This window comes from Meriones unguiculatus, chromosome 9 (genome assembly GCF_030254825.1).
Source record: "Meriones unguiculatus strain TT.TT164.6M chromosome 9, Bangor_MerUng_6.1, whole genome shotgun sequence".
Taxonomy (NCBI): Eukaryota; Metazoa; Chordata; class Mammalia; order Rodentia; family Muridae; genus Meriones; species Meriones unguiculatus.
In genome coordinates, this window is record NC_083357.1 from 453747 (window position 1) to 481342 (window position 27596).

At 39.7% G+C, this 27596-nt stretch overlaps 1 protein-coding gene and 1 non-coding gene across 3 annotated transcripts; both read left to right on the plus strand.

Moving 5' to 3' along the window:
- On the plus strand, positions 1–27596 carry Styx (serine/threonine/tyrosine interacting protein). Of its 2 annotated transcripts, XM_060390674.1 has the most exons (11): positions 1–362; positions 6041–6073; positions 7691–7744; positions 10263–10360; positions 14722–14782; positions 15666–15702; positions 16298–16337; positions 16412–16462; positions 18819–18891; positions 23573–23666; positions 26487–27596. In XM_060390674.1, the coding sequence occupies exons 1-11, from the start codon at positions 306–308 to the stop codon at positions 26558–26560; spliced, it is 672 nt and encodes a 223-aa protein (XP_060246657.1). In that variant the 5' UTR covers positions 1–305; the 3' UTR covers positions 26561–27596. The 2 variants fall into 2 exon arrangements, with proteins under 2 accessions (XP_060246657.1, XP_060246658.1); XM_060390675.1 differs by lacking the exon at positions 1–362 and having other exon boundaries at positions 6051–6073; positions 7691–7800.
- LOC132656727 (U6atac minor spliceosomal RNA) lies at positions 11218–11340 on the plus strand. Its single transcript, XR_009594421.1, has one exon. It is a non-coding gene; the product is annotated as a U6atac minor spliceosomal RNA (small nuclear RNA).

The following is a 27596-nucleotide window of genomic DNA, read 5'->3' on the forward strand; positions in this document are numbered from 1 at the left end:
TGGCTGCGGCGCGTGGGCTGGGGGGCGGGAGGAGACGGTTATGGGCTCGTGCCTGGGCCGGATGCCGGCTGTCTGAGGGGCGCGGAGACCTGCGGGAGGGAGACGGCCGCAGCATGGCGGCCAGCAGCGCGCCGCCCTGCCCTCCGGCTTCGTGTTGCAGCCGCCGGGACCACGGGGTCCGCGAGTGCTCGCTGTGAGCCCGCCGCGCGTCAGCCCGCCGCCCGCCCGCCCTCCTTCCCTCGCCGCCTCCGCCGGCCCGGGGGGCGGCCGGGCGCACCGCGCCCACCCGCCGGGGCCCTGGGACCATGGAGGACGTGAAGCTGGAGTTCCCCTCGCTCCCGCAGTGCAAAGACGACGCCGAGGTGAGTGTCCGCCCCGCCGCAGGCCGCCCCGGAGCCCGGCCGAGCGGCGACCCTGTCCCAACCGTCGCCGACGCTTCCCTCCACCCGGGGGCCCGTCCGTGAGGTCCTCTTCCCCTGGGACCCTGGCGGGGGACCCACGCGGGAGAGTACCCCTGACCAGTCGTCTCGGCGTGGAGGATTTTTCTGAGGACGACTCGTCTTTGATTGCCGAAGCAACACGCTGTTTTGTTGTTTTTAATCTGAGCTTGATGTTAGGTTCACATGCGGGACACAGCCCCACGTGTGGGATAGACCGGAGGTGTGAACTCTGGAATTGCACCCTCTAATAGTTCCCCAAGTACAAAAAAACAAAAAAAAAAAAAACAACCACCACCACCAAAACCTCAAAGAAACTATGACCAACAGAAAAAAAGTCACAAAGCTAGCTTCTTTGAGTTTGAATTTTTTTAAATCACAATTCTTGCCCTTGGAGTAAAGCTACTGTTGAGCAGATTTCTTTACCTTTTCCCGACTCCATAATTCAGGGTTCTTTTCACTCCACCTTGATTTTTCTTTACCTAACATTTACAGAAACTTTTGTTGTTGTTGCAAATATTTTATGGTACCAGACACTAATAAATTAGAGTTCTCTAGAGGCTAAATTAGTAACAAGACAAGGATTCTTCACTTTGACACTTAATAAGATCAAAAAAAGGATTCTAGAGTTGTTCGTGTATTTTGAGACAGATCTGTCTACCATAGCCCTGGCTGGCCTGAAACTCACAAGAGATTCTCCACCTGAAACTCCACCTGCCTCTGCATCCCAAATGCTGGGATTGTAGATGTGCACCCTTTAATCTCAGTGTTTTAAATATATGTGGGGCTGGGCCTGGCTTCCACGCCTGTCGAATGACATCATATGATGTTCGCTTTTTTGGTATTTGTTTTGAGAAGGGGTTTCTTTATAGCCATGGCTCCCCTGGAACTCTGTGTAGAGCAGACTGGCCTTAAATTAAAAGACATCCACCTGCCTTAGTCTCCTGAGCACTGATGTTAAATAAAAAGTATGTGCCGCCAAACCTAGCTGCTTTTTAAAAATGGTTTTTATTTTTTTAAGACAAGGTCTAGTGTAACCAAGCTGACCTGGAATTTGCTGTAGCCACAGATATTCTTCAGTTCCTGTTCTCCCTACTGATGAAATTATAGGCATTTGGAGGGATTCTCTTATCTGTGGTATTGATGGTTGAGACTTAGATTTTTGAACTTTTAACATAGAGTAATGCAAATGAGGTCTTTGCTTTTTGTCTTCAAGTAATTTCAGACCTGCAAACAGTGAAGAAGAGAACCAATTCTTCTGTTCGGCTTCTTTTTCTCTCCTATCTGTCCACCACATATTTGCACATTGTAGTGGCTCCCACTTAAGGCGGTCTTCCCAGCTGGCAGGCTTCTGAGTATCTTCCCCTCCTCCACAGAGGAAGGCGGGCAGGCGGGCAGTCCTCTGGGTGTCTTCCACTCACCCTCTAGGTGTGGCATGGGACCCTCTGGGTGTCTGTACTGTACACTTTTAATGCCAGTATTCTCTACTGAAGCAGAGGCAGGGAGATTTCTACCAGTTTGAGACACTTTTATCTACATAGTAAATTCCAGAGGAATTGGGGATGGGGGATAATTTTAGTCTTTTTTTGTTTGTTTGTTTTGTCTTTTGTTTTTTTCAAGATGGTTTCTCTTGCAGTCCTTGCTGGTCTTCACTCACTTTGTAGACCAGGTTGGCCTTGAACTCAGAGATCTGCTTGCCTCTGCTTCTGGAATGCTGGGAATTTAGGTGTGTCCCACACTGCCCACTTCAGGCAGTACTTCAAAGAAGCTTTTCTTGTTTTTGCCACCTCTTCCCACCCTTCTCTTTTCACCCAGACCAGTTCACTCCCCCAAGTGCCATAGCACTTGGCTCTTTTATATGTACCTTCATACAAATTAATTAATTAATTGGTCATCTTTTCCATAATAGGCTGAGCCTTCCATAATGGGATGTATTTGCATGGAAAGGACTAGAATTTGGGTCCCACGATCTCACTAAAAGCCAGGGAAGTGTGATTACTCTCTGTGAGATCCCCGTGCAGTGGAAGTAGAGATGGAGGCAAGTTGGTTAGCAAGAGGAGGCAGACTCTGGGAGTTTTTAGCAAGAGGCTCTGCCTTAATAAATAATACAAAATGGTCAGATGTGGGGGCACACACCTTTAATCCTAGTACTCAGGAGGCAGAGGCAGGCTGATCTCTGAGTTCCAGGCCAGCCTAGTCTACATAGTACAGTCCAGGTTAGCAAGGGCTACATGATGAGACCCTGTCTAAAAATACAAAGTCCAAATAGATAAATAGAATAATTAGAAAATGAAGACCAACTGAGGAAAACACTGGATATTAACTTCTAGCCTCTACATATGTACACACACACACACACGTACATGTATATGTATGCCACAAATGTGAGCTTACATATATATGTACATCTATACATACACATACATGCCTACATATTCCCCCAAAACACACACACACACACACACACACACACACACACACACTCAACTTTAGTCCCAGGGCTTGGGAGGTGATAAAAGGATGGTCTACACGTACAATGCCAGGCCAGTCTGGACTCCTTAGTATGTCCTATGCCAGGCTTATCTTAGCCAAAATGCAGGAGACCCACCCCCACTCCGAAAAGAGAGAGAGGAGAGAAAAGGTAATGGGCCAAAGGTATTAGGCTCAGTACAGATTTTGTTTGTTTTTAAAGGCTTATTTGGGCTTCTGTTCTTCAAGATGCAAGGTCAAGGGCCTGCATCTAATAATGACCTTTGTGTGTTTTGTTTTGTTTTGTTTTGAGTCAGAGTTTCTCTGTGTAGCCCTGTTGTCCTGGAAATCACCTTGTAGATCAGGCTGGTATCAAAGACATGCATCACCACCACCAGGAAGTGATGGCCTTCTTGTTGGTAGTCTGTGTGTCCCTGTGTCCTCGAATACATCCATCAGTCTGTCTGTCATCTCGTCTTCCTCTTCCTCAGGATGTAGTCAAGGCTTATGCTAAGAACATTATCTAATCTTAATCACACTCTATTTGAGTTGAGCTTTGACCTTTTAATTTTTTGTAATAGATAAAGACACCTTACCACTTGGTCCTTGGGAGATACACTCAAACCATATCTGAACACAACTGTAGGGTTAGGATTAGAAAGCTCTCGAGGATGAGGATGTGATGATGGCAACTGGAATAGTTGCAAGAGAAAATTTTTCTGAATATTTTTAGGTTTCAAAGATCTGTACTTACTCCAGTAAGGCTTTATGATCTCCAAATAAGATTATGTGTGTACGTGACCTGAAAATGAAAATAACTTTCTGTTCTCTTCCTGCTATGCAACTTGCTTTTCACTCTTTTAATTTATCATCATCGTCATTGTTGTTAGCAACAGATTTTCTCTGTGTAGTCCTAGCTGTCAACTATGTGGACCAGGTTGGCCTCAAACTCACAGAGATCTGCCTGCCTCTGCCTCCTGAGTGCTGGGATTTAAAGATACATGCCACCACATCCTTTTGTAATAACCTTTTTTGACATAAATATAGAGACAGTATTTCATGGTCTATATTTATACCAAAAAAGGTATAAATTAGGGGGTTGGGGATTTAGCTCAGTGGTAGAGCGCTTGCCTACCAAGCGCAAGGCCCTGGGTTTGGTCCTCAGTTCTGGGGGGGGGGGAGATCTTAAAGGGATTAAAGAGTGCATTTAAATTTAAAAAAAAAGTACAAATGATACTGAGTTCAAAACAACTTTGGACTCTAGGTTTTGTTTAAAAATTGAGATAAATATTCACTTTATCCTTTATGTTCATGGTTTTTTTTTTAATTAAAAAATAGCTAATAGTATTGAATATTATACACCTAATTAAATCTTTCAAGAAAAAAAGTACTTAGAGAATCATGTTTATCCTGTAGCTTTGAGTTTCTCCTTCTAGCTTCTTGCTAAATTGAAGGCATTTAGGAAATTCCACCCCAAAATAACACTGTTTAACATCCTGACTACTTTGGTATATAAAACAGCAGGTACAGAAGAGGCTTTCCGAATGCCCCTCAGAGATACCAAAAAGAACTTAGTTCTGTCTCAAGAAGTTTAGTAAAGGACAGAAAATTAACTTATACAAGAGAATTGGATACCATACCCAGATGTATCACAAGCCATCTGTTTTAGAGTCCATGCTTATCTGTTGTGTCTCTTTCTTAGAAGTAAAGACACACACAGAGTCTCAACTCTTACTATCCTATCTCAGACTCCCAAGTGTTGTGATAGCAGGCAGGTGCCACCATGCTTAGCTTTAAGCTCTTAAATATCACTGATGTTGGATATTTACCCTATGCATATAATAAATATGTGTACCTTTTCTCCTATTAGACTGTCTATTGCCAGTTTATTTCATAAACTCAATATTTTTTCCCCCTCAAGACAGGGTTTCTCTGTGTAGTCCTAGCTCTCCTGGACTTTGCTCTATAGACCATGCTGGGCTCGAATTCAGAGACATGTCTGCCTCTGACTCCTGAGTGCTGAGATTGAAGGCGTGAGCCACTACTCCCTGCCTTTGCTTTGTTGTTATTGTTGGACTAAATTTTCTTTTTTGTTGTTGTTGTTTTTTGAGACAGGGTTTGTCTGTGTAGCCTCACCTGTCCTGGGCTCACTTTGTACACCAGGCTGGCCTCAAACTCACAGTGATCCACCTGCCTCTACCTCTGCCTTCTTGAGCGCAGGGATAGGTGTACACCAGCTCGTCCAGCTTTCAGACTAAAATCTAGGATTATAAAATATGTCACCATACCAGGCTATTTTTATTTATTTGCAGTGTAGAGCCTCAAACTCATGTAGGCATGCTGGCCAAGAGTTCTACCACTGATCTCTAGGCCCAGTGCTATGGAATGTTTTCATGTTTAAGTTTGTTTTGTTTTGTTTTGTTTTTTGGAAAAGGTTGCAGCTCTGTTATAGAAAACTTGCCAAGCAAAAACAAAGCCATACATTTGCTTTCTCAGCACCACACACACAAAAGTGTATTTTAAAAATCTATATTAACAGCCAGGCAGTGGTAGCACACGCCTCTAATCCCAGCAGAGGCAGAAGAATATCTGAGTTTGAGGCCAGTCTGATATACAGAGTCATTTCGAGGATAGCCAGGGCTACACAGAGAAACCCTGTCTTGAACCGCCCCTAAAGACAAAACATCTGTATTAAAAAAAAAAATTATGTATGTGTGGAAATTGGAGGACAACTTTATGGAGTTGGTTCTATTTCACCTGTCCATGGTTCTGGGTGGAATTCAGGATGTCAGGATTTTTTGTGGCAAGCACCTTTTGCAGGCTAAGCCATTTTGCTGGCCATGAATCTGTAATTTTTTTTTTTTTTTTTTTGTCACATCTTTGTGCTATTTTGTTTACTTTTCTGTGTGTGTACATATATATTGAGTTGTTTGCTCTCATGCTCAGGGCATGTGAATTGTGGTGCACATTTGGAGGTCAGAGGATAACTTTCAGGAATCCGGTCTATCACCTGGGTTCCAAGATCCCAGATGTTAGACTTGAGTCATCTGAACAGCCTATGATGTTTTCACGCTTTTTGTTTTAATTTTTTTTTTTTTTTTTTTTTTTTTTTTTTTTTTGTCTTCCTTTTCAAGGAGTGGACTTACCCTATGAGACGGGAGATGCAGGTATGGCAACTTTTAATTTATTTAAGATGACCCCTATTAAATAACTTATGCTTACTTCACAAAGGAGACCTGCTGGCTCATAATCTGTAGATTTGTCATATTTTCCCAGTTATGAATATTATGCAATGTATATGTATATTAGAAGAACAGTTAGTGCACTTACCCTCTGAGCCATCTCTCCAGCCGCATATATGTTTTAGAATATCACACAGTAAATATGTACCATTTGTGTCAATAAAAATTTTAATATGTGAAATGAATTCTTTGTCCTGCTTGGATTAGGGTCATAACAATATATGGATGTGCTTAATGAGTTACTCTTTTTCCTTATTCACAAAATGAAATGCTTGTATGCCTTATAAAGCAGTTTGCTTTCCTGTCTAATTTGGATAAATTCAAGAGAGTCGACTGTAAAACAGTTGAGGCTTTTAGATGGTTATTCATTTTTTGTGTCTGCTTACCAGTTGACATCCATAAGTGATTTATCTAGTATTCAGTGAGTTGAATACCTACTATCTGGAATGAATTCAGTTCCTCTTTTGTATTTTTTATCATTTGTAGTCAACTTTGTTAAGATAAGTCAAGATAAGCAGTGAGTGCCTCTCACTCTTAACCCCAGACCTTCCAAAGGTGAACTGCCTTTCTTAATTAAAAACTCACTTTTTAGGCAATCTTCTTTTGAGAAGCCCACATCCATGCTCTCAAGTGTCTTGGCTTTCTTTAAGTGTTTTTCTCTTAACCCTCATGCTTTATCAAACCCTAACTCTGCTTCATTAAAAGAGAGAGAGAAAAGAAGAAAGATTCCTTTTAAAGTTTTAACTATATGTAAGTACATATGAAAACTAACTTGATATGGTGAATGCCATCCTAAGTAAAATGTAATTTATACTTGTAAGATGCTGTAAGATGCCATTTCTATAATTTGTGTACTCATGAGGCTGAGGCAGGAGAACTGCCTGGAGTGTAGAGGGTGGCTTAGCTATGTTAGTAAGATGCCGTTTGAAAAGGAAAAGAAGTTTGTTATGGGTACAGTGCTCTCTACAGTGGTTAATTACAGTTAGTTTGGTTTTTATTGACTGTAATGACAGTTATGTCCTGTTTCATCTTGTGCTGCTTTGTTTCTGAGGGTAGATCAGGGTCTGATTGTGAGTCCCGCCTGGCCTGGAACTTACTATGTAACCCAGTCTGGCTCAAACTCAGGATTCTCCTGCCTCAACCTCTTGGGCACTAATATAGGTATGTTCCACTGTACCTGGCTCTTGTACTGCTTTTGTTTTAACCAAATAAAAGTTAGTGTAAGGAAAATTCTAAAGGGAGGATTTTCTTTACACCTGTTTTATTTTTAGGCAATAGCACAGAAGTCAGAGAGGTTTTATTAATGTAGACGTTAATATAATGCGCTGATTGTATCCAACCTACTTATAGAAAGCACTGTGGGATCTCAAATATCGGGCTTTCACACTTATGTTTCTCATCCCAGTTTGGTATATGTGGCAGGGAAATGCTTTCTGAACAAAGTTTTAGCCAGACTATTGTAAAGGCATACACAGACAGATCCACTTATATGGTATGAATTTGCTGTAGGTTTAAACTTTACATATGTATTTTTCCCCCTAGGAAGTTTTGCCTGGATTGTTCTTAGGCCCATACTCTTCTGCTATGAAAAGCAAGGTATGAACTTTAGGTTAGGTTCTCCAAGAGGCTTTAGTAAACCAACTTTTTATCGGGTAAGTTTTTAATAGTAAGAGTTTTATACTAGGGAACATTTATATACAACTGTGTTCGTAGTCCTTATACCTACTGTCAAATTTACTGGACCATTAATAGTTTTGAAGTGTTTCACCACAAATTACAAGTGAGTTTATAATTTATTTTTCTCATGAAATCTTGTATTTGATAAATTTGTCATTCTTACAATCTTTAGTAATTTATTTACTATCTTAAAATGTTATATCTGTACTTTCCAAACATCTTCTGAACAGAATCAGATACATGCAAAGTATTAGCGAAGGAAATATAACAACTTGTTAACTTTTATCAAAATAAGAGAGTACGTGTTTTTTACTGGTTCTTCTTTTGGATTGGAAATAGACTTCTTCAGTTGCTTAGTTAAGATGGGGAGGTTGTCTTATTTTAGTATGTAGTGGTAGTCTAGTGATTCAGCTCTATGAATTATGGCGATGATACTAATTCTTTTTGAGTATTAGACAGTGTGAAACATTGTATAGCAAGTATCTTCCTCAAGGGCTTGTTGATGCAGGAGTCAGTTCCATGATAGAATTTTCAGTGCATCCTGAAATTGAAAGGTTCTTGATAGTTGAGATGCCCAACAAGGTGGAGAGGGCAGGCACTGTAAAACTGAAGAAGCAAATAAAGCTTTGACTTAGGAGGTGGCGTCAGCAAAGCTTCTGCCCTAGTAGTGTAGCGTTGGTCAGGGCTGGTCCTCACAATTAGTTGTGCCCTTAGTAGCATGTATATTTATGCCAAATAATGGGTTTCACTGTAACATTTATGTTTCATGTAACTATTTTGATCATATCCAAGCATATATCTGTTACCCTCTCTTGTCCTCCACTGACTGCTGTTAATCCTTTTCCCAGCTCGTGTCTTCTTTGTGTATGTTTATATTTCTTAATTTGATTACCATAATATAGTACAAATTTCTTCTCATACCACCTCCAAAAAGTACCTTTCAACCATAAAAATTAGTGGGGATAAAGAAACCTAGAGGGATAAATGCATTTTTAAAGATTGATTTACTAGAGGCATATCACACTGTATCTAAACACCGTTTGAATAAAAGAGATAAATTCAGGGTTGCTTATTAACCAGTGATCTATTTCTTTTTATAATTTTTGTCTTATTTGTATTGGAAGGTAAGGTCATAGTTTTTTATAAGTGCATCTATTAAAAGGTACAAATACTCTGTTACTGCATTAAAATTTCATTCTGATGAGGTTTCCTTTACTTAAATTAATGTGCCTTGTAAGCTTTTAAAGGATATTTGTTTTGTTTTGCTTTTTTTCTTGTTATTGTTTGAGACAGGATCTCACTATAATTCTAGCTGGCTTGGAACTTGATATGTAGACCAAGCTGACCTCAAACTCATATCCACTACCTGCTTCTGCCTCCCAGGTACTGGGCTTAAAGGCTTCTGCCACCATACCCAGTTACAGTAGATTTCTTTATATCCTCTTGTAGTTTTTCATATTGGTAAAATAAAATAGATGAAAAAACCCCATCCTCATTATTAAGTGTAAATTTAAGAATAAATGTAGTTAATTCATCTTGGAGGTTGCATGCATGTGAACATATTACATTGGCTTATCATTAGTCCTGTCAGACACCTCTAAGTAAGTCACCAAACACTCCTGCTGATATCCAAGAATATACTCAGAAGGCACAAACATAATAGCTCTGACCTATATGGACAAGGAAATTTGCTGTCAAAATTAACACTTAAGACTTTTGAAAACCATATTGTCTTGGTCAATTGGACACCTTTGATAACATACTTTGATAGCATACTGTGGTGTGAATGACTTCCCTCCCATAACTGGAAACTGGGACGTCTGAGATGAGGGTGTCCGCATCGCACAGCGTGCTCCTGGGAGCCCAGCCTTGTCTTTTGGATGGTGTCTCCTTAATTTTACAGTCACATGGGGGACAGAGTGAACAGGTACTTTTCTTGTCGTATGACGGTCATGCCCCCGTATAGGAGTTCCATATTGTGACTTTGTTTCCATTAAGTCCTATAGAACATTTTTCCTTTCCTTATAACTACTCAGGTAGAGGAAATGCTTTCCCATTCTCATATAACAAAACTGAGCCATAGAGCTCAGGTCATTGGCAGAGCTGGGATTTCTAGCTTAGTTCTCCTGATTCTAAACTCCCTGGTTTTAACCACGATTGTTAATAGCACTGGTTTCTTGACAGATTATACTTAAGTTCTCATCAAGCTCTATAAATAAACATAAATAATGTCCATGCTAAACTTTAGTGGACATTTTGTATGCTAATCTTGAATCATTGAATTGTCGTTGGATCATGTCAGGTCATTTACCATAAAATTAGCCTTAATCTTATGTACGTAAGGATTAGATGTGAATCTTGTCTATTTTTAGACTCCTGTATCATTGTAGGGTTATGTTTTGTATTTTAAACTATTATTTCTCCACATTTTTTATAGCTACCTACATTACAGAAACATGGGATAACGCATATAATTTGCATACGGCAAAATATTGAAGCAAACTTTATTAAACCAAACTTTCAACAATTATTTAGGTAAGAATTATTGCTATGATTTATAGAAAAATGTTAAGAACAAAACATGTAATGTTTTATTATTGTTACTGATCTTTAAAGTGTTTAGGATTGAACACAGAGCCCCTAGCATGCTAGGTAAGCATTCTCCCTGTCCTGTAATGACTGTGTTTTATGTGTTTACTCAGTATAACTTCGTTCTGTTCACACCTATTTCATAAATATCACCTAGATGGTGTATGTTTTAATAGAATTAGTTAAAATCTTTAAATCATGTTCATAATTCTAGAGGCATAAAAATGTATAGAATGTACATTCTGTACTCTCATCTCCTATATATATTTAGTCCCCTTTATCAGAGGCACCTTCTGTTTTCTCTTCCTTGTGTCCATTCCTGTTTATAAGGTTGTTTTGACTTTACAGTTTTTGAGTCTTCCCCCATGATCATTCTCCACGCCTTGTTGGTGCTGTGAACCAAACCCAGGTTCTCTGCAAGAGCAACCAGTGCTCTTAACTCCTGAGCCATCTGTGCAGCCCCAAGCTATCTGTCTCTGTATCTATCTGTCTGCCTACCTATCTTCTTTCCTTCCTTCCTTCCTTCCTTCCTTCCTTCCTTCCTTCCTTTCTATCTATCCATCTATCTATCAATCTGAGACAGGGATTCTCTTCATAGCCCTGGCTTTCCTGGAACTAACTTTGTAGACCAGGCTGGCCTTGAACTCAAGAGACCCGCCTGCCTCTGCTTCTCCAATGCTGGGATTAAAGGTGTACACCATGCCCAGCTCCAGCCCCAAATTTATATGTTCTTACATATACATTGGAAAGTCCTGAACCAATACACTTGAAGCTTGAGTAGTTGGTTCTAAAAAGGGAAAGTCATGTTGTATGAAAGGAGAGGTTAGCACTCCATTTGACAAGGATGGAAGAGGCCCTTTTACCTAGCAACACTCATATAGTTAAGGCATTGCCACCTACTTTGTGGCATCTAACCACTGTTTTTAAGACTCTACCTAGCAAGGTATTGAAGGAGATACTGAGACTCATAGCCACACTTTGGGCAGAGTGCAGGGAATTTTATGAAAATAGGGGGAGATAGAAAGATCTGGAGGGGACAGGAGCTCCACAATGAGAGCAACAGAACCAAGAAATCTGGGCCCAGAGGTCTTTTCTGAGACTGATACTCTAACCAAGGACCATTCATGGAGATAACCTAGAACCCTTGCACAGATGTTGCCCATGATAGCCATGTGGGTTACCTAGTAAGGGAAACAGGAACTGTCTCTGACATGAACTCAGTGGCCTGCTCTTTGAACACCTCCCCCTGATGGTGGAGCAGCCTTACCAGGCCACAGAGGAAAACAATGCAGCCAGTCCTGATGAGACCTGATATTCTAGGGTCAGAAGGAAGGGGAGGAGGACCTCCCCTATCATTGGACTGGGGGAGGGTTGTAGGAAGAGATGAGGAAGGGTGGATGGGATTGGGAAGGAATGAGGGAGGGGCTACAGCTGGAATACAAAGTGAATAAACTGTCATTTATAAAAAATAAACAAATTTCAAAAATAAAAATAAAAAGGGAAAGTCATGGTTCAGTATAGTAAGGAATCTGTTTTCATCCTATACAACTGTTAGAATTGTTTGTTTTCTGTCTGCAAGACAGTTTGCTGCCCAGACTGGACTCAACATTGGTGTTCCACCTCAGCCCCCCATGGAGCTGGAACTATCAGGGATTATTGATGTATTATGTTGTACTATTACAGAAAATTAAAAAAAAACAAAAACCAAAAAAACCTCAAGACGGAGTTTGTCTGTGTAGTAGCTCTTACTGTTCTAGAATTCACTCTGTAGACCAGGCTGTCCTTGAACTCAAGAGATCTATCTGCCTCTGCCTCAGAGTTCTGAGTTTAAAGGCATGGGTTACCACACCCAGCTAAATTTTTAAGTATTTTTATGTTTTGGGTTTTTTAAATTTTATTTTATATTTTTATTTTAATTGTGAGGAACGTTTGCTTCTTAAATTTTTAGCCATGCAGGAAGTATCTGACTTACTGCAGTTGTGGAGTTGGAGGTATTAATGGCAAGATCCACAAAGGGCAGGGGACTAATGTGATGTGTGGGTTTGACTGGTAGAAGGTGTTGGCTATAGAGCTGGGTGTGTTCCTGGTAAAGTCTTCTGCCTAGTGTTTACTGGGTCTCCAGCGTAGGTGTACTGTACTGGTTACTGATGTTTGAAATGGCACCATAGACCTGTCAGTACCTAAGTTGCCACTGTTGCCAGACCCTTGTGGTTTATACATGTGCTTCCCTTGATCCTTAGTGTTAACATTTCTGTACTAAGACCTTTTTTTAAGTTGTTAGCACTTAAGGGGTTATTGAAAACCCATAATTTTAAGAGCCAAAATGATTTTAATACTAATTTCATAATTAGCTTTGTATTAAACAAGTGATGCTGGATAGTTGAAGTTAGAAGTTTTTTACAAAATTGACTAAGCATAGTATAGTGATGATCCCATATTTTGTTTTCTAAATAAAACTCCATGATAAAAATTCTCTTAGCTGTTTTTTGGTTGACTATTCAAAACAATGAATGGTTGACTCAATGTTACATCAGACTTTTTAAAACGATGTATTATTTTTAAGTAGGTATAGATGTGTAGCTATATACATGTGATTGTGACTGCCCTTAGGGGCCAGAGGCATCCAGTCCTCCCTGGAGTTGAAGTTACAGGCAGTTGTGAGCTACCTGATAAAAGTGCAGGGAATGAAACTCATGTCCTCTAAAAGAGCAGTACATGCACTTCACCACTAAGTCATCCCTTCACCCCTTGTTTTATGTTTTGAAACTGAGATGTCAGTTTGAGGTCTGGAACTGACTCTGCTGCCTTCCTTCCCCCCCCCCCATGCTGGAACTACAGAACTGAGCCACCACATTATTTTGTTGTTTAGCTCCCTCTCCCACTGTCAAATATTAAGCTTCCTTTGAAATATCCTCTGAAGGCTCAGAGGCAGGGAACACCAGACCTCCAGAGACTCATCCTCCCATCAACTCATAGGGGAGTAGATAGAAATGGGAAATAGGAGAAAAGAGTATGCGTACTTTTTGTAGTAATTTTCTAGCTCCACTTTGAAGCCTTCTTTGCTGCTTATGGTTTTTGTTTTAACTAGATACATGTTTTACACTGACATCGGATTTTTGTGTTGTAAGGCTTTAAAGTCCTCAGACAAAAAAAAATATATGTCAAAGTCCTTAGAAATATGATACTTTGAAATGATTTTGCATTTTTTGTGATTATCAAAAATTATCAGGGGCTAGAGAGATAGTTCAATGGTTAAGAGCACTGGCTGCTCTTGCAGAGGTATCTTGGCTTTGATACCCAGCACCCACATGGTGGCTCACAGCCATTGTAACTCCAATTAACAGGATCCAGTGCCCTAACTGGCTTTCTTGAGGCACATATGTGATGATGTACATTCATGCATGTATGTATGTCATCCACATAATACAGTATTTCTAAAAAAAATCAGTTACCAGACTAGAAGGAGTAGCACACATCTTTAGTCCCAGCACTGGGAGGCAGAGTTCCAGGACAGCAAGGGCTACACAGAGATAAAAGAAAAAGGAAGGGGAAAAAAAAATCTGTTTTGTTAAAAAGGGTATGAAGTTTGGGAGAAGCATCTGAAGGATATGGGGAAGGAATAGAGAATGAATATGACCAAAATATACTATATGTATGTATGAAGTTCTCAAAGAAGTAATAAAAATATTAAATACAAATCTTCACATAGAAACATACAGGGAAATGGAACTCACAGAATAAAGTATAGCTGAAAAAGTCAAACTGTTACCTGGGCAATGGCAGCACATGCCTTTAAATCCCAGCACTTGGGAGGCAAAGGCACTTGGATGTCTAGAGTTCGAGGTCAGCCTGGTCTGCAGAGCAAATTCCAGGACAGCCAAGGCTACATAGTGAAACTGACTTGGGGGTGGGGGAGAAAAGAAAGTCAAATTGTTAGTACACAGATACTATATACATGAGTTGCTTGAGTGGAAGATCAGTGAGATGGAAGTGTAATTGAGAATTACAGTTTATCTCTTTGGGGAGTGCCTTTTTGTTTTGTTTTGTTTTGTTTTTTGTCATTGTTCAAGACAGGGTTTCTCTGTGTAGCCTCTACTGTCCTGGACTCACTTTGTAGACCAGGCTGGCCTCGAATACAGAGAGATCTGCCTGCCTCTGCCTCCCTGAGTGCTGGGATTACAGGTTACCCGGGTAAATTTGTTTTGTTTTGTAATAAAGAGATGAGATGTTATCTTGATTTTAAAACTTTAAGTTTTTGTGTGGAGATTTATCTAAGAGTGTATTTAGCATAAATGTTTTGTTTTCAGATATTTAGTCTTGGATATTGCTGATAATCCAGTTGAAAACATAATACGTTTTTTCCCTATGGTAAGTATCAGTAATTTATGATTTGGACCTATTAATTTAGATTCTAAAACTACTTTTACTTCATTATGACTGAAAAAAAAATTGTAGGTTTACTTTACAAGGAAAGTGAAGTACTTGAAAAAAAACTTTAAAAGTTGTATCACTGAGGGTTTTTTCTTGTTGTTGATACTTAGTATGTATGATGCCTGAATGTATGTATATGTATCACGTACGTGTACAAGAGCCCTTAGAAGACAGAAGAGAGTATTGGATCGCCTAGAGCTGGAGTTATGAATGGTTATGAGCCATCATATGGGTGCTAGAACCGATCCCTGGTCATCTGCATGGGCAATGGAGAGCCAAGTACATCTCTCCAGCACCCTCATTGTTTGTTTGTTTGTTTGTTTGTTTGTTTGTTTGTTTGAGACAGGGTTTTTCTGTGTAGCCCTGGCTGTCCTAGATCTCATGCTGTAGATCAGGCTGGCCTCGAACTCAGAGATTCGCCTACTTCTGCCTCCCAAGTGCTGGGATTAAAGGCATGCACTACCTCCACCCAGCCTTTTTTTTTTTTTTTTTTTTTTAATAACTGTTTTACACCTTTTGCATTGTGCTTGTACATGCACACACACTTGTTTGTGTCATGGTGTGCGTATGAAGATCAGAGGATAGCTTATGGGAGTTTGTTCACTCTACTGAATGTGTGGAACTCAGGTCTCCAGCTTAGTGGTAGGTGCCTTTACCCGCTGAGCCATCTTGCCAGCCTAAGAGTTGTATTTTTCAGAGATTAGCTGTTGCTCTGTAACTTAGACTGAATGTTTTCAACTCAGCCTCCTCTTGTTTTACTGTATTGTATGTTTATCTTTCTCTACATGTTTTACTGTAATACATTGTCTCTTGCCCTCAGACTAAAGAGTTTATTGATGGAAGCTTACAAAATGGAGGTAAATAATTTTTCTGTTATTTAAGATTTATGTGTATGAGTCTTTTGCTTATACGTATGTATATGTTCTATGTGTATGCTTGGTGCCTGCAGAGGTCAGAAGAAGAGCAGATCCTCTGGAACTGGAGTGCAGGCAGTTGTGAGTTGCTTTGTAGGTGCTGAGAATCAAACCTGGTCCTCAGTGAGAGCCACAAGTACTCTGAACCACTAAGCTATCTCTGCAGGCATTAGTGTTTGTTTTATTTTTAGGAGATTATTGTTACAGTTATCTTTTAGTTGATCTTTTTTTCTAATTGTAGAATAGAGAAATTATTTGTTTATATGATAGACTGTTTTCAGTTTTATGTTTTCCCAACTACTTAATTTTATCGTCTTCTGCTTTCTAAATTTTTTCCATTGAACTACTTTCAGTTTCTCTTAAAATCTGTTGTATGCTCTACATAATTAAAGACTTGAAAGTTAATAGCTAAGTGGCATGTACATAATATAAAATATGTAAGTAAGACTCACCATAGCCTGATAACATGGTTTAGTATAATTTACATCCAAGCCCTTATTTTCTCAGAAAATTAACTAGTTTTTTTAAACTTTTTCAGGAAAAGTTCTTGTCCATGGGAATGCAGGTATCTCTAGAAGGTATGGAGATACATAATCTTTGTTTGTTGTGTTTAGTTCTGAGTTGTGTTTTCTAATTGTTTCTCTGTCTTCAGTGCTGCCTTTGTTATTGCGTACATCATGGAGACATTCGGCATGAAGTACAGGTAAGCTTATACACTAAAACCTAGCAACAGTTCACCCTCACTTAAATGGACTTAATAGAAGTAGTTGGGAATTTAAGGTTTAATATTCCTTTTTAATATATATATATATTATATAGTCATAATTGATTGGGTAAAACTAGAAAAATACTTGCCAGTAGGAATTGGTTAGTATCAGGTTAAAAACTCTGGACACAAATATTGGCGCTTACTTCAGGTGATGTCTACTGTGTATGATGAATATGCCTATAATCAAAGTGCTCAGCAGATTAAAGGGGAATTACTGTAAATGCAAGCCAAAGTCTGGTCTGGACATTCAAGGCTGCAAATCAAGACCCTGTCTAAGAAAAGAAACTTATGTAATTAGGAATTATCTGTAGCGCCTGTTTATAAATCAGGATGATCTTTCACAGTCACAGTGCATAGATTTTTTTAAAAGAGAAAAATACTTAGGATCTTCAAGACAAAAATCAAACTAGTATACAGTATTACCTTTCTTAGTCTTATGAAAGCTAGAAATCCTGTCCACACTAAGAACTCTGTATCACTTTCCAACAGAAAAGTCTAAAGTATTTATCGTTTATGGCTGGACCCAGCGTCAGTACCCAGCATTACGTGGTCTCAGGGGATTCAACACTTTTTTCCTAGCCTACTGTAGGCACCACACACACACACATATGGTACACACAAAGCTGTCATACACATAATTTTTTTAAAGTAGTTACCCCTGACAGTTTCAGGCAGAATAGAAAACCTTGTTTTCATTTACCCATTGATGACCCTAGGCTTCAATAGATAGTTCCAACTCATGTTCACACACTAACTGAGTCTGTTATGTGACAAGACTTTTCATGTGGAGATGTAGCACACATCTGCTCATCTCAGATATGTAGCCTACAACAGACCAAAGTGTGGATATCAGCACAGTCCAACTTGCTGAACCAAAAAATTTTATTGGGGTTACTGACAGAAATATGGGTGAGGAGTTTCTTAGAGGAACAGAAATGACTCAAAGAAAGTTGCATTACCAAAGCCCACCCTACTCTGAGGGACAGCTCATAAAAGCTAAGAACCAGGAACACAAAGTTCAGCCTGCAGGCAGCTCAACAGGTTGGAGAATATACTTTCCATCTAACTTAGTCCCTGAGTGTAAAGCTCTTTGAGGCAGCTTGGCTTGTCTGAGAGTTGACTCTCATCAGTCTTTACTCATTGGAGTGGGGGGAGGGCTAATGGCTCTGGTTAGTTTCAGGTTCTTCCTGAAGCTATTGAGTTGTTTGCTTTAGCTTCCCTGTGGGAAGGTGTTGCAGCTTTGGAGGGAACTGCCGCACAACAGGTTCACAGCACCAAAAGTGATTAATCCCTGAAAGGGACTGGTACTGAGGAGGCAAGGAATCCGGAGCCCCAGAGAGGGGTGGGGCTGGGTTGATAGGATGGAAAGAAGAGAGGGTAGAGGAGATTAGAATCCATTGTATGCATGTGTAAAATTATTTTAAAAATTTAAATAAATTGATATGATTGATAGTTTTTAAATATTTGAATGCAAATACTTGAAAAATATTCTCTATTATTTGGAATCATCTCAGTAATATTCATAATCTCTGGTTCCATTGTACTTACTACCAGATACCATATGTAAGCCTTACAACACAAGGGAGTTGACGTCTCATTTAATGTCTGACTATGTGACAGGTATGCGGCATGCACAAAGTGCTTTACACTTGTCTCATCTTCACAGGAGTCCTCCAAAATCAGCATTGTAATGCCTGTTTACCAGTGAGGAAAAGTTGAGGAAGTCCCTGTGATAGGTGGTGAGCGCAGGAACTGTGAATTTAGTTGGCCTCACCTTTCTCCACTACAGCACACCATCTTTACAGTTAAACTGTATGGCTATGATTTCCTGTTTTGGCCAAAAACAAAACAAAAAACAAAAATTTAGATGTTGCAGGGTTTTTTTGTTTTGTTTTTTTTCTTTTCTTTTTTTTTTTTGTTTTGTTTTTTTTTTTTTTTTTTTTTTTCTTTTTTTAGTGTATTAGGGTTTGAAAAATCCAGGGCCTTGCATTAGTTAAGGAGCCTATGAAGCCCTATCTCTAACCTTAGGGGAAATTTCAAATATTCTTTTATTTTTATTTCTTTTTCTCAAGACAGTTTTTCTCTGTAATCTTGGCTGTCCTGAACTAACTTTGTAGACCAGGCTGGCCTCAAACTCAACAGCTATCTGCCTGCCTCTGCCTCCCTGAGTGCTGGGATTAAAAGCATGCACCACCATACCTAACTTCAAATAAATTCTTTAATGGAGAAAAAATTTACGTTATTTCATTAAATAGTTCTCTTATATTAATTTTTCTTTTTCTGTTTTTAGAGATGCATTTGCTTATGTCCAAGAAAGGAGATTTTGTATTAATCCTAATGCTGGATTTGTCCACCAACTTCAGGTAAGGACCTCCTGTGTCAACTCTGTTTAAGGCAGAGTGTAGAGTGACTTAAAATGGCTTAGCTATATAGCTGACATGCAGAATTTACCTTTTGACGGCATATTCCAACACTCTTGGAGGCAGAGGCATTCGGATCTTTGTGAGATCGAGGCTAGCCTGGTCTGCAAAGTGAGATCCTAGACAGCCAGTGCTACATTCAGAGAAACCCTATCTCGAAAACAACAACAAATAACTTGTAAATGCTTGATATTATTATAATCTGACTAAACTGATGATTATTCCAGTTGGCATATGTTTAAATGATTTTTTATTTTTGTTTATTATGTAGCTCTGACTGTCCTGGAACTCAAAATGTAGACCAGGCTGGCCTCAGCTCACAGAGATGTGTCTGCCTCCCAAGTGCTGGGATTAAAGGCATGCACTACCTCACCATAAATGGTATTTTGTTTGTTTCTTAAACTGGCCCTGTTGGCTAATGCCTGTAATCCCAGCACTCAAGAGACTGAGGCAGGAGGATTATGTATTCCAGGCCAGCCTGAGCTGCAGTTGCTGTTACCAAGAGAATGGGTCAAAGGTACATTACATTGATAAAGACAAGTTAGAGAGGCATGGGAGGTAGCTTAGTTGAAGTGCTTCTAGGAAAGAACCAACCTGACCTCTAACCTTCACAAACTGTCGTGGAAGGGGATATTAGACTCTAGTGGGCTCCTCTACCCCAGCTAGTTCCCAGACAATGGAGACAGACTTTTTAGATTTATAAAAGCTTTAAGCACAGTAACACAATCAACCCTCTAAGGTATTTTGCTATTTCCCAGCTACACACCTCAAGTTACTTGCCATAATTGTTCCTGCCTGGGCTGTTTCTCTTCCATCAGGCCAGCTCTCATGGCCATTTGTTCATGGCCCACACTGCCTCTTCTGCTTCCTCTCCTCCTGACACATGTTCTGCTTTCTTTCTTCCTCCTATTTTCCTTGGGGATCACTCTCAGATCCCAAGCCCTGGAACCAAAGCTCCACCCTACCTCTCTTCTGCCCAGATAGAGGATGTCAGCAAGCAAAAAAAATAGGATGTCAAGTAATATAGGCGAGCAAAGTTTACATTACTTGATGTTTGTGAGAATGTGCTTGTCAAGGCTGCAATCAGATATTGGGGGCCAATAATTTAGCATTTGAATGTGTAGCACCAGACCAACCCCTAGTAACAAACACGGCATATATATTCCTTCCCCTAGTCAATCGATTAAAAAAAAAAAAGGAAAGTAAAATTATATATAAGGTAGAAAATGTGATGATTTCCCTCTACCCCATAGTGACTGCATAGAATATGAGTGTTGAGTTCAAGTACAGGTTGAACATCCCCAGTGTTGAACTTTAAATGTTTCAATGCCAAAACCTTTTGAGTACTTAGTTTTAGATTAGGGATTCTGAAGCTGTAAAGTCTTTTTGGGTATTATAATGTCCAGAAAACTTTCAAAATCAAAGGAGAGGCTGTGTGCTAAGTTATGTTAGCTTTTTTGTTCTGTTTGTCTTAGTTTTTCTTGCCTCAGGTCTTGCTGAGGCTGGTGCATACCCTCTAAGTTTCTCTGCTTTTGTTGTTGTTGTTGTTGTTGTTGTTGTTGTTGTTGTTGTTTTGCATGAAAACATTAAATTTGCAGTATATTTTTGTACTTTAAAAAGTAGGATATTGATTGATTAAATAAAACAGAATGAGCTGATAGTGAGACGAAGCTATAGTATATAAATGCAGGTTTGTTGAGAGCATCGAGGGAAGGGGAAGGGGAGTGCACACTGCGGTGGGGAGGGCAGGAAGGGGGTGAAGAGGCTAAAGGGGGAGAAAGGGTGGAGAAGGGGCAAGATGTCTGGTTATATAGTGAAAGGCCTTTGGGAGAGGAGCCCCGCCCCTATGTGGAGGGCAGGATATGGCAGCCACACCCTGCAACAGTAGGGACTTTAACAGATTTAATATGATAAACAAAATAAAAATTTAACAGTGTCTAAGGTATAAAGTAAATCATCTTAATATATCTTGAAAAAACAAGCTGTGGTGTCTTATGTTGTAACACAGTTTGGGAAGAAGAGATAGGAAGATCAGCCTGGTCTACATAGTAAGTCCAGGGCATCCAGACCTGCATAGCAAGACTGTCTACAAATATATATAATGTATAAATAATTACATATAAAATTAAATATATGCTTAAATGGGTATATATTTAAAAGATAACATATCTTGAACTTTTAGTTTTTTCAAGACAGGGTTTCTCTGTGTAGCCTTGGCTATCCTGGACTCGCTTTGTAGACCAAGCCAGCCTCGAACTCACAGAGATCCTCCTGCCTCTACCTCCCTAAGTGTTGGGTTTACAGGTGTGCGATACTGCGCCAGTTTATTACTCTTCTTTTTATGTGTATGGGCGTTTTGTCTATGTGAGTGTGTATATAACAGGTATGTGCCTGGTGCCCTTGGATCCCTTGGGACTGAGGTTACAGATGGCCATGAACCATCATGGTAGTGCTAAAAACTGAACCCTGGGTCCTCCAAAAGAGCAGGCAGTATGTCTAATCCCCGAGCCTTCTCTCCAACACCCACAACTCATTACCCTTGTTACCCATCTCATTTGTGGTGATGCTGGTAGAAATGTGTGCCATAGTTGACACTCAAGTGGAGGAGTACTTTCTAAGGAGGTCTTCCTGGCTACTATCTTCATTGTAGACAATAGAGAAAATTGAGGGCAACTGCCAGAAGCAAGTAGGCCAGTTTAAAAAGCTATGTTACCAGTCAAGAGAGAATACTGAGAGCTGGTAAGATGGTTTGGTGAACAAAGGCACATGCCACCTAACAGTGAAAGCCTAAGGGTATGATTCTGATCCCTGGCAGGGACTCCACACATCTGTACTCCGTCCTCTTCATACATGCTGTAGCAAGTGTGTCCCACTGCACATACATAGAAACAAGAGTAATAAAAAGATTGGTTTAAACAGAAGTGGTAGTGAGGAAGTGAAATCAGGTGCTGGGTTTATTTGAAAGTGTAGCTAGCCAACAGAATTTGATGCTGGATAGATAAGGATTATGAAGGGGTGGAGATAAAGATGAACCTGTCTTTTGATTGAACAACACTAAGGTGAGTTCTCACTGATAGAGAGGAAACTATAAGAAGGGATAGGTTGCAGAGTAAAGTGAAGAACTATTTGTTTGGCTTGGTTTTCTGGCACAAAGCATGAAACTGAGAACCGTGCATATGCTGGGCAAGTGCTGCCCTCCTCTCCTAACCTGAGAATTTGATCCTGTCCAGCTTAAGAATGGAGAAGGAGATAGTTGTATGCATGTGTTCAAGAGACAGGACTCCTGTATATAAGGAGTGAACACTCTTGAGGGTGACAAAAATAGAAAAATGAGTGTGGATAAAGAATTAAGACTGAGAAAAACAGCTAGTGTTAGACTACTTTCTTACATAGCTTACCAGCATGGATAAGGCATTCAGTGCAGATCCCAGGCAGGGGTAAAGCAGTAGTCGTGTTTGCCGGTATGCTATTATACTCCTTTATCCCAGGAGGAAAGAGGGTCAGAAGGTCAAGGCCAGCCTTGGCTACATAGCACATTAGAAGCCAGCCCTGGTTCTTTGAGATTGTGCCTCCAAAACAAGGAAAAAACTTTATCTTTTTTTCCTAAAGACAGAACCCTACAGCACTCAGGCATGCAGAGGATGTGGAAATAAAACTAGAAAAGGAAGGGGGAGATAGAAAGACCTGGAGGGGACAGGAGCTCCACAAGGAGAGCAACAGAACCAAGAAATCTGGGCACAGAGGTCTTTTCTGAGACTGATACTCCAACCAAGGACCATGCATGGAGATAACCTAGAACCCCTGCTCAGATGTAGCCCATGGCAGTTCAATCTCCAAGTGGGTTCCCGAGTAATGGGAACAGGGACTGTCTCTGACATGAACTCCATGTCTGGCTATTTGATCACTTTCTCCTGATGGTGGAGCAGCCTTACCAGGCCACAGAGGAGGACAATGTAGCCACTCCTGATGAGACCTGATAGACAGAAGGAAGGAGAGGAGGACCTCCCCTATCAGTAGACTTGGGGAGGGTCATGGGAGGGAATGAAGGAGGGTACTATAGCTAGGATACAAAGTGAATAAACTGTAATTAATATAAAACCATTAAAATAAATTTTTAAAAAAACGAGCAAAGGAGATGGTTAGTGGCATAGTAAGATCCTGGTGGTCTGGTTTTAGGGATGATAGGTGAAGACTTTGCAGAAGGAAGGAATGACTCCCTATTTCAAAGGGTATTGAGGCCCTTTACAAATTTCTTGTGGGATGGAGAAAATAAGCATAATTCTACTTTGTTCAGGGAAAACTGGAAAAAGAGAATTTTGTTTTTATTTATTCTTAGAACCATTTAAGAAGATTACAGGTTTATGCTTTGGGTCCTTCTACTCTTTGTGCCATTTTTATATATAGGATTAGACCATGAGAGCTAATGCTCAGTGGAGGAAGAATCTTTGTGTGTGGCAGTGAGCTGTTGGTACAACTTGGTTTCTTAAGCCCTGAGCCGTCTTCAGCCCCCACTTGGTTTCTAACTGTCAGCATCTGACAGCAGTCGTAGAGAACGGCAGTGGTGGGAAGTTCACTCACCCACATTCATCCGATATGTCTGAACTAACTGAACTCTCTTTTTTAGGAATATGAAGCCATCTACTTAGCAAAATTAACCATACAGATGATGTCACCACTCCAGATAGAAAGGTCCTTGTCTGTGCATTCTGGTACCGCAGGTAAGGGTTTTTTGTTTGTTGGCTTGTTTTGTTTTTGTAGAAAATTGAAGAGAAATGTAATGATGGGAAAAGTATAAAAGAAGCATTTAATTACACGTATGTTGAGCAAACTGTTTATAAACTGAGTAAACTAGTCTAAATAGTTTGAAAAGGATTAGCTGTTTAATGAATAAACAGTAAGTTTACCTCTGATGTGCAAATACTATAATATGTAACCAATTATAATAGTCAGTTGAAGATCATATATCTACTTGGTTTAATTTTAAGTGTGTTAAGTTGTATAACTATTATAAAGATTAAAGTAAGACCAGTCTGGATAACTTGGCTGATACTGAAAATGTGGTTGCTGGGTATGATGGCACATGCTTATAATTCCAGCAGTGCGTGATGGAGTCAGGACTATCATAGCAATACCTTGTTTCAGAACAAAATGAAAAAAAATTTAATACAAAAAACTTATATTTCAGGTTCAGCAGTGTAACTAATGTGAGCTACCTCAATTTCTCACTACTACTATTTTGAGTTTTTGTTGTTTTTAAGCTTTATTTTTATTTTATGTATATGAGTGTTTTGCCTACAGGTATGTACATGTATGTACCATGTAAATGCCTGGTTTCTGAGATCAGAAGGTGGCAGCAGATGCCTAGAACTGGAGTTACAGATGATTGTAAGCCACCAAGTAAATACTAGGAACCAAACCTAGATCCTCCAAAAGAGCAGCCGGTATTCTTAACTGCTGAGCCATCCCTCCCACTATGTAGTTATTTTGAGACCGGGTCTTGCTATGTAGCACTGGCTGGCCCAGAACTAGGTATGTAGACCAGGCTGGCCTGGAACTTAACTGGTTAATGTGCTTGTTACCTGAACCTGTCTTGTCTCTTGGACCCACCTGGTATAGGAGACAACTGATCACACAAGTTATGAACTGCCTCTACTTCTCAAGTGCTGGATTTAAGGGGTGTGCCACCATATCCAGCTACTACTGTTTTGATCGCTCCTCAAATCCACTTATTTTCATGGTTAAGAGTCTTAAGCAAACTCTGAAATGTTCATCTTCCTTTTCCAAGCCCTTGCTGCTCTTGCTTTTAACAGTTCTTAAAAAGTTAGAACAGGTTATGTGCCAGTTGTTGAGCTGTCTCTTTTTTGTTTTTTAGATCTCTCTCTATCTATGTGTGTGGGTGCTCTATCTGCATGTATACCTGCACGCCAATAGAGGGCACCAGATCACACTGTAGGTGATTGTGAGCCACTGTGTGGGTGCTGGGAATAGAACTCAGGACCTCTGGAAGAGTAGACAGTGATCTTAACCACTGAGCCATCTCTCCAGCCCTCAAGCTGACATTTAAGCGCAAGTCCAGAAAGCATTACTGTTCTGTACTCTCTAAAATGCTCAGGCCAAGATACTCCTGTCTTGGGCTCTGCTTCTGTTTTCCTTGACCCCTCTCTAATAACTGCTTAAACCCAGTAATGTTTACCAGTCTCTAAACACACTTCCTTCTAAATAGTACTTTAAACAAAGGCTAGGTAGGTCATCATCAGCCTCTTAGCCAGCCAAATTTTCTTGGTATGATATGTTCTATACATTATAGTCTTTTATTTTTCTTATTTGTGATGTTTTTTTGTTTTTCCTAAGACTTCGTTGCCTACAGAAGTGTAGACTGGGAGGTCCAAAATGAGCATGCCAGCTGAAAAGAACCCTAATGGTTCTCATGCAGAGCCAAGGGTAGCCAAGGTTACCATATGTAGTAAAAGCCCTTCTGGCTTTTCTGTTTACTCTAAAAAACTAAACTACAATGCATGACATTCATGGTCCCTATTCTTACACATAGCTTAGATATCATCTCCTCAAATGAGGCAGCCCCTCCTGGAGAAGCAAATCACTGGCCCTGGCACTCATGCACCGGTGTTTGGCCTCAGGCAAGGAGTTTCCTTCCACTTTTGCTTGTTGATACTATGTTTACATCCTTATTAGTATTCTGGTGAAGCAGTAACTTCCTTAGAATCTGCAACCTGAGGCAGGCAGTGATAGTGCACTCCCAGCACTGGGGAGGCAGAGGCAGGTGGATCTGAGTCTGAGGCCAGCCTGGTCTACAGAGTGAGTTCCAGGACAGCCAGCGTTACACAGGAGACCCTGTCTTAGAAACAAAAAAAAAACCGAACCAAAACCTGCAATCTGAATTATATTATAATTTAGCACAACTCTAAACCTGCAACCATGCTGTCATTACTTAAAGAGCACAGCCAACTTTCATTTAGCTGTTCCTTCAGGTTTCCCCCCATACCATTCCTTTCTGAGTGTAATTACAGGGCCCATAGAGATAGTTTTGATTCTTTGTGGGATATTTTTGTATAGTGGACTTTGGTGTAGGGAGTAAACCAGATCTCTTACCTACCATACACTTTCCTTGCTCATAACCTATAGGTCTGGATGATAAAGCCACAACTTTAGCAGAAAAATATTTTCAGTTGCTCCACTTCATAACCGTAACTGTGTGAACAGAACAATTGTATCTAAAAATCATATGAACTCAAACTTATCTACTAAATGTGGTGTCGTAAGACACATTTATGTCGCCTATCAAGCATAAAGATGGTATGGTAGTAAAAAGATTTAATGTGCCACTGACTCTTGAAAAGTTTTACTTACTATATACAATACCTAAAACATCAAGTTGCCAAAAAAACTTAAAGAATTTACTGAAGTGTGCTTTGATTTGAAGCAAGAAATTTTCATAATGGGAGAACAAACTCTTGCTGCCTGAAGTGTCCTAACATGAGTTTATCTAAGTTTTCACTTTACATTCATTCCATAACCCTTAGGTAGTTTGAAGAGAACACACGAAGAAGAGGATGATTTTGGAAACATGCAAGTGGCAACTGCACAGAATGGCTGACCTGTGAGGACTGTTAGACGGATGTGAATTTCTATATGGAAAGGAGAAAATCCTAGTGATAATGTAAAATGGTAAAAACACAAATAGTTTCTTTTCAATTATATGTTGCTTCCAGACATGTTTCTCTGCAGCTTGTTGAGCAACACTTTCAGATGATGGACTTCTGCAGCAGATGGCGCTGGGGTGATGGGTTCACTTAACAACAGCAACACCACACTTCATGGTTTATTATAAACCAAGAATTTTGGACTTGCAAAGAGGTATTATTGCAATAATGCACTTTTCGTACTTGAAATTTATTTGTATGATATAAAGTTATTACTTTAAACAAAATGCAAGTTAGGGGAATTTGTTTATAGATTTTGGATAATTTATAACAAACAAATTTCCTAATATTTCCTAAAAACTCATTTTGTGTTATATATATATTACATTTAAAGTAATTTTACAGTTCAATTTTATGATGGAGCCTCTTACAGAAACATTAACAAAATGTAGAACTCTTCCACAAATTTTAGTATAATTCAGTACTTTATTACCATTTTTTTTAACTTCTTGGTCCCATATCTTTAAATCATGACTTTAGCAAACTATCCTACTTTACTAATTTAATCCAGTTAATACTTCCTTTCGAATTGCCTTCCTTATTCTAAATGAGAAGAAAAGTTGTAATGATCAGAGCAAAAGGTCTTACTTTCTAGAATCAGATACTCAAAAATAAGGATAGTATTGTATTTTTCCATGTTTTTTTTTCTTTTTGCTGTTTGTTTAAGCCAAATGTAGACTTTGTCATTTCAGAGTTGCCTAGCCCTTCTAACCTTTGTCCAAAATGGTTCAAAGTAGGCTCTTAAGAAACCAAACCAATGTAGTGCTGTTTCTTCAATATGAAACCCCCAGAAGAAAAGTGCCTTGCATTAACAGTTAAATCCTCATGACCTCTAAATTAGTATATAGAGCAGTGAAAGGCTATTAACATTTTTATGTAATTTGTTTTCAAACCATAAATTAAACTGAATCTGTGCTTGAAGAAAGTAAA

Excerpts from the sequence above, each read along its gene's own strand:
- Styx (XM_060390674.1), top strand. The coding sequence starts at position 306 with ATGGAGGACGTGAAGCTGGAGTTCCCCTCGCTCCCGCAGTGCAAAGAC. Across the intron at positions 18,892-23,572 it reads GATTTGTCCACCAACTTCAG|GAATATGAAGCCATCTACTT; the intron begins GTAAGGACCTCC and ends TCTCTTTTTTAG. Across the intron at positions 23,667-26,486 it reads TGTGCATTCTGGTACCGCAG|GTAGTTTGAAGAGAACACAC; the intron begins GTAAGGGTTTTT and ends CATAACCCTTAG.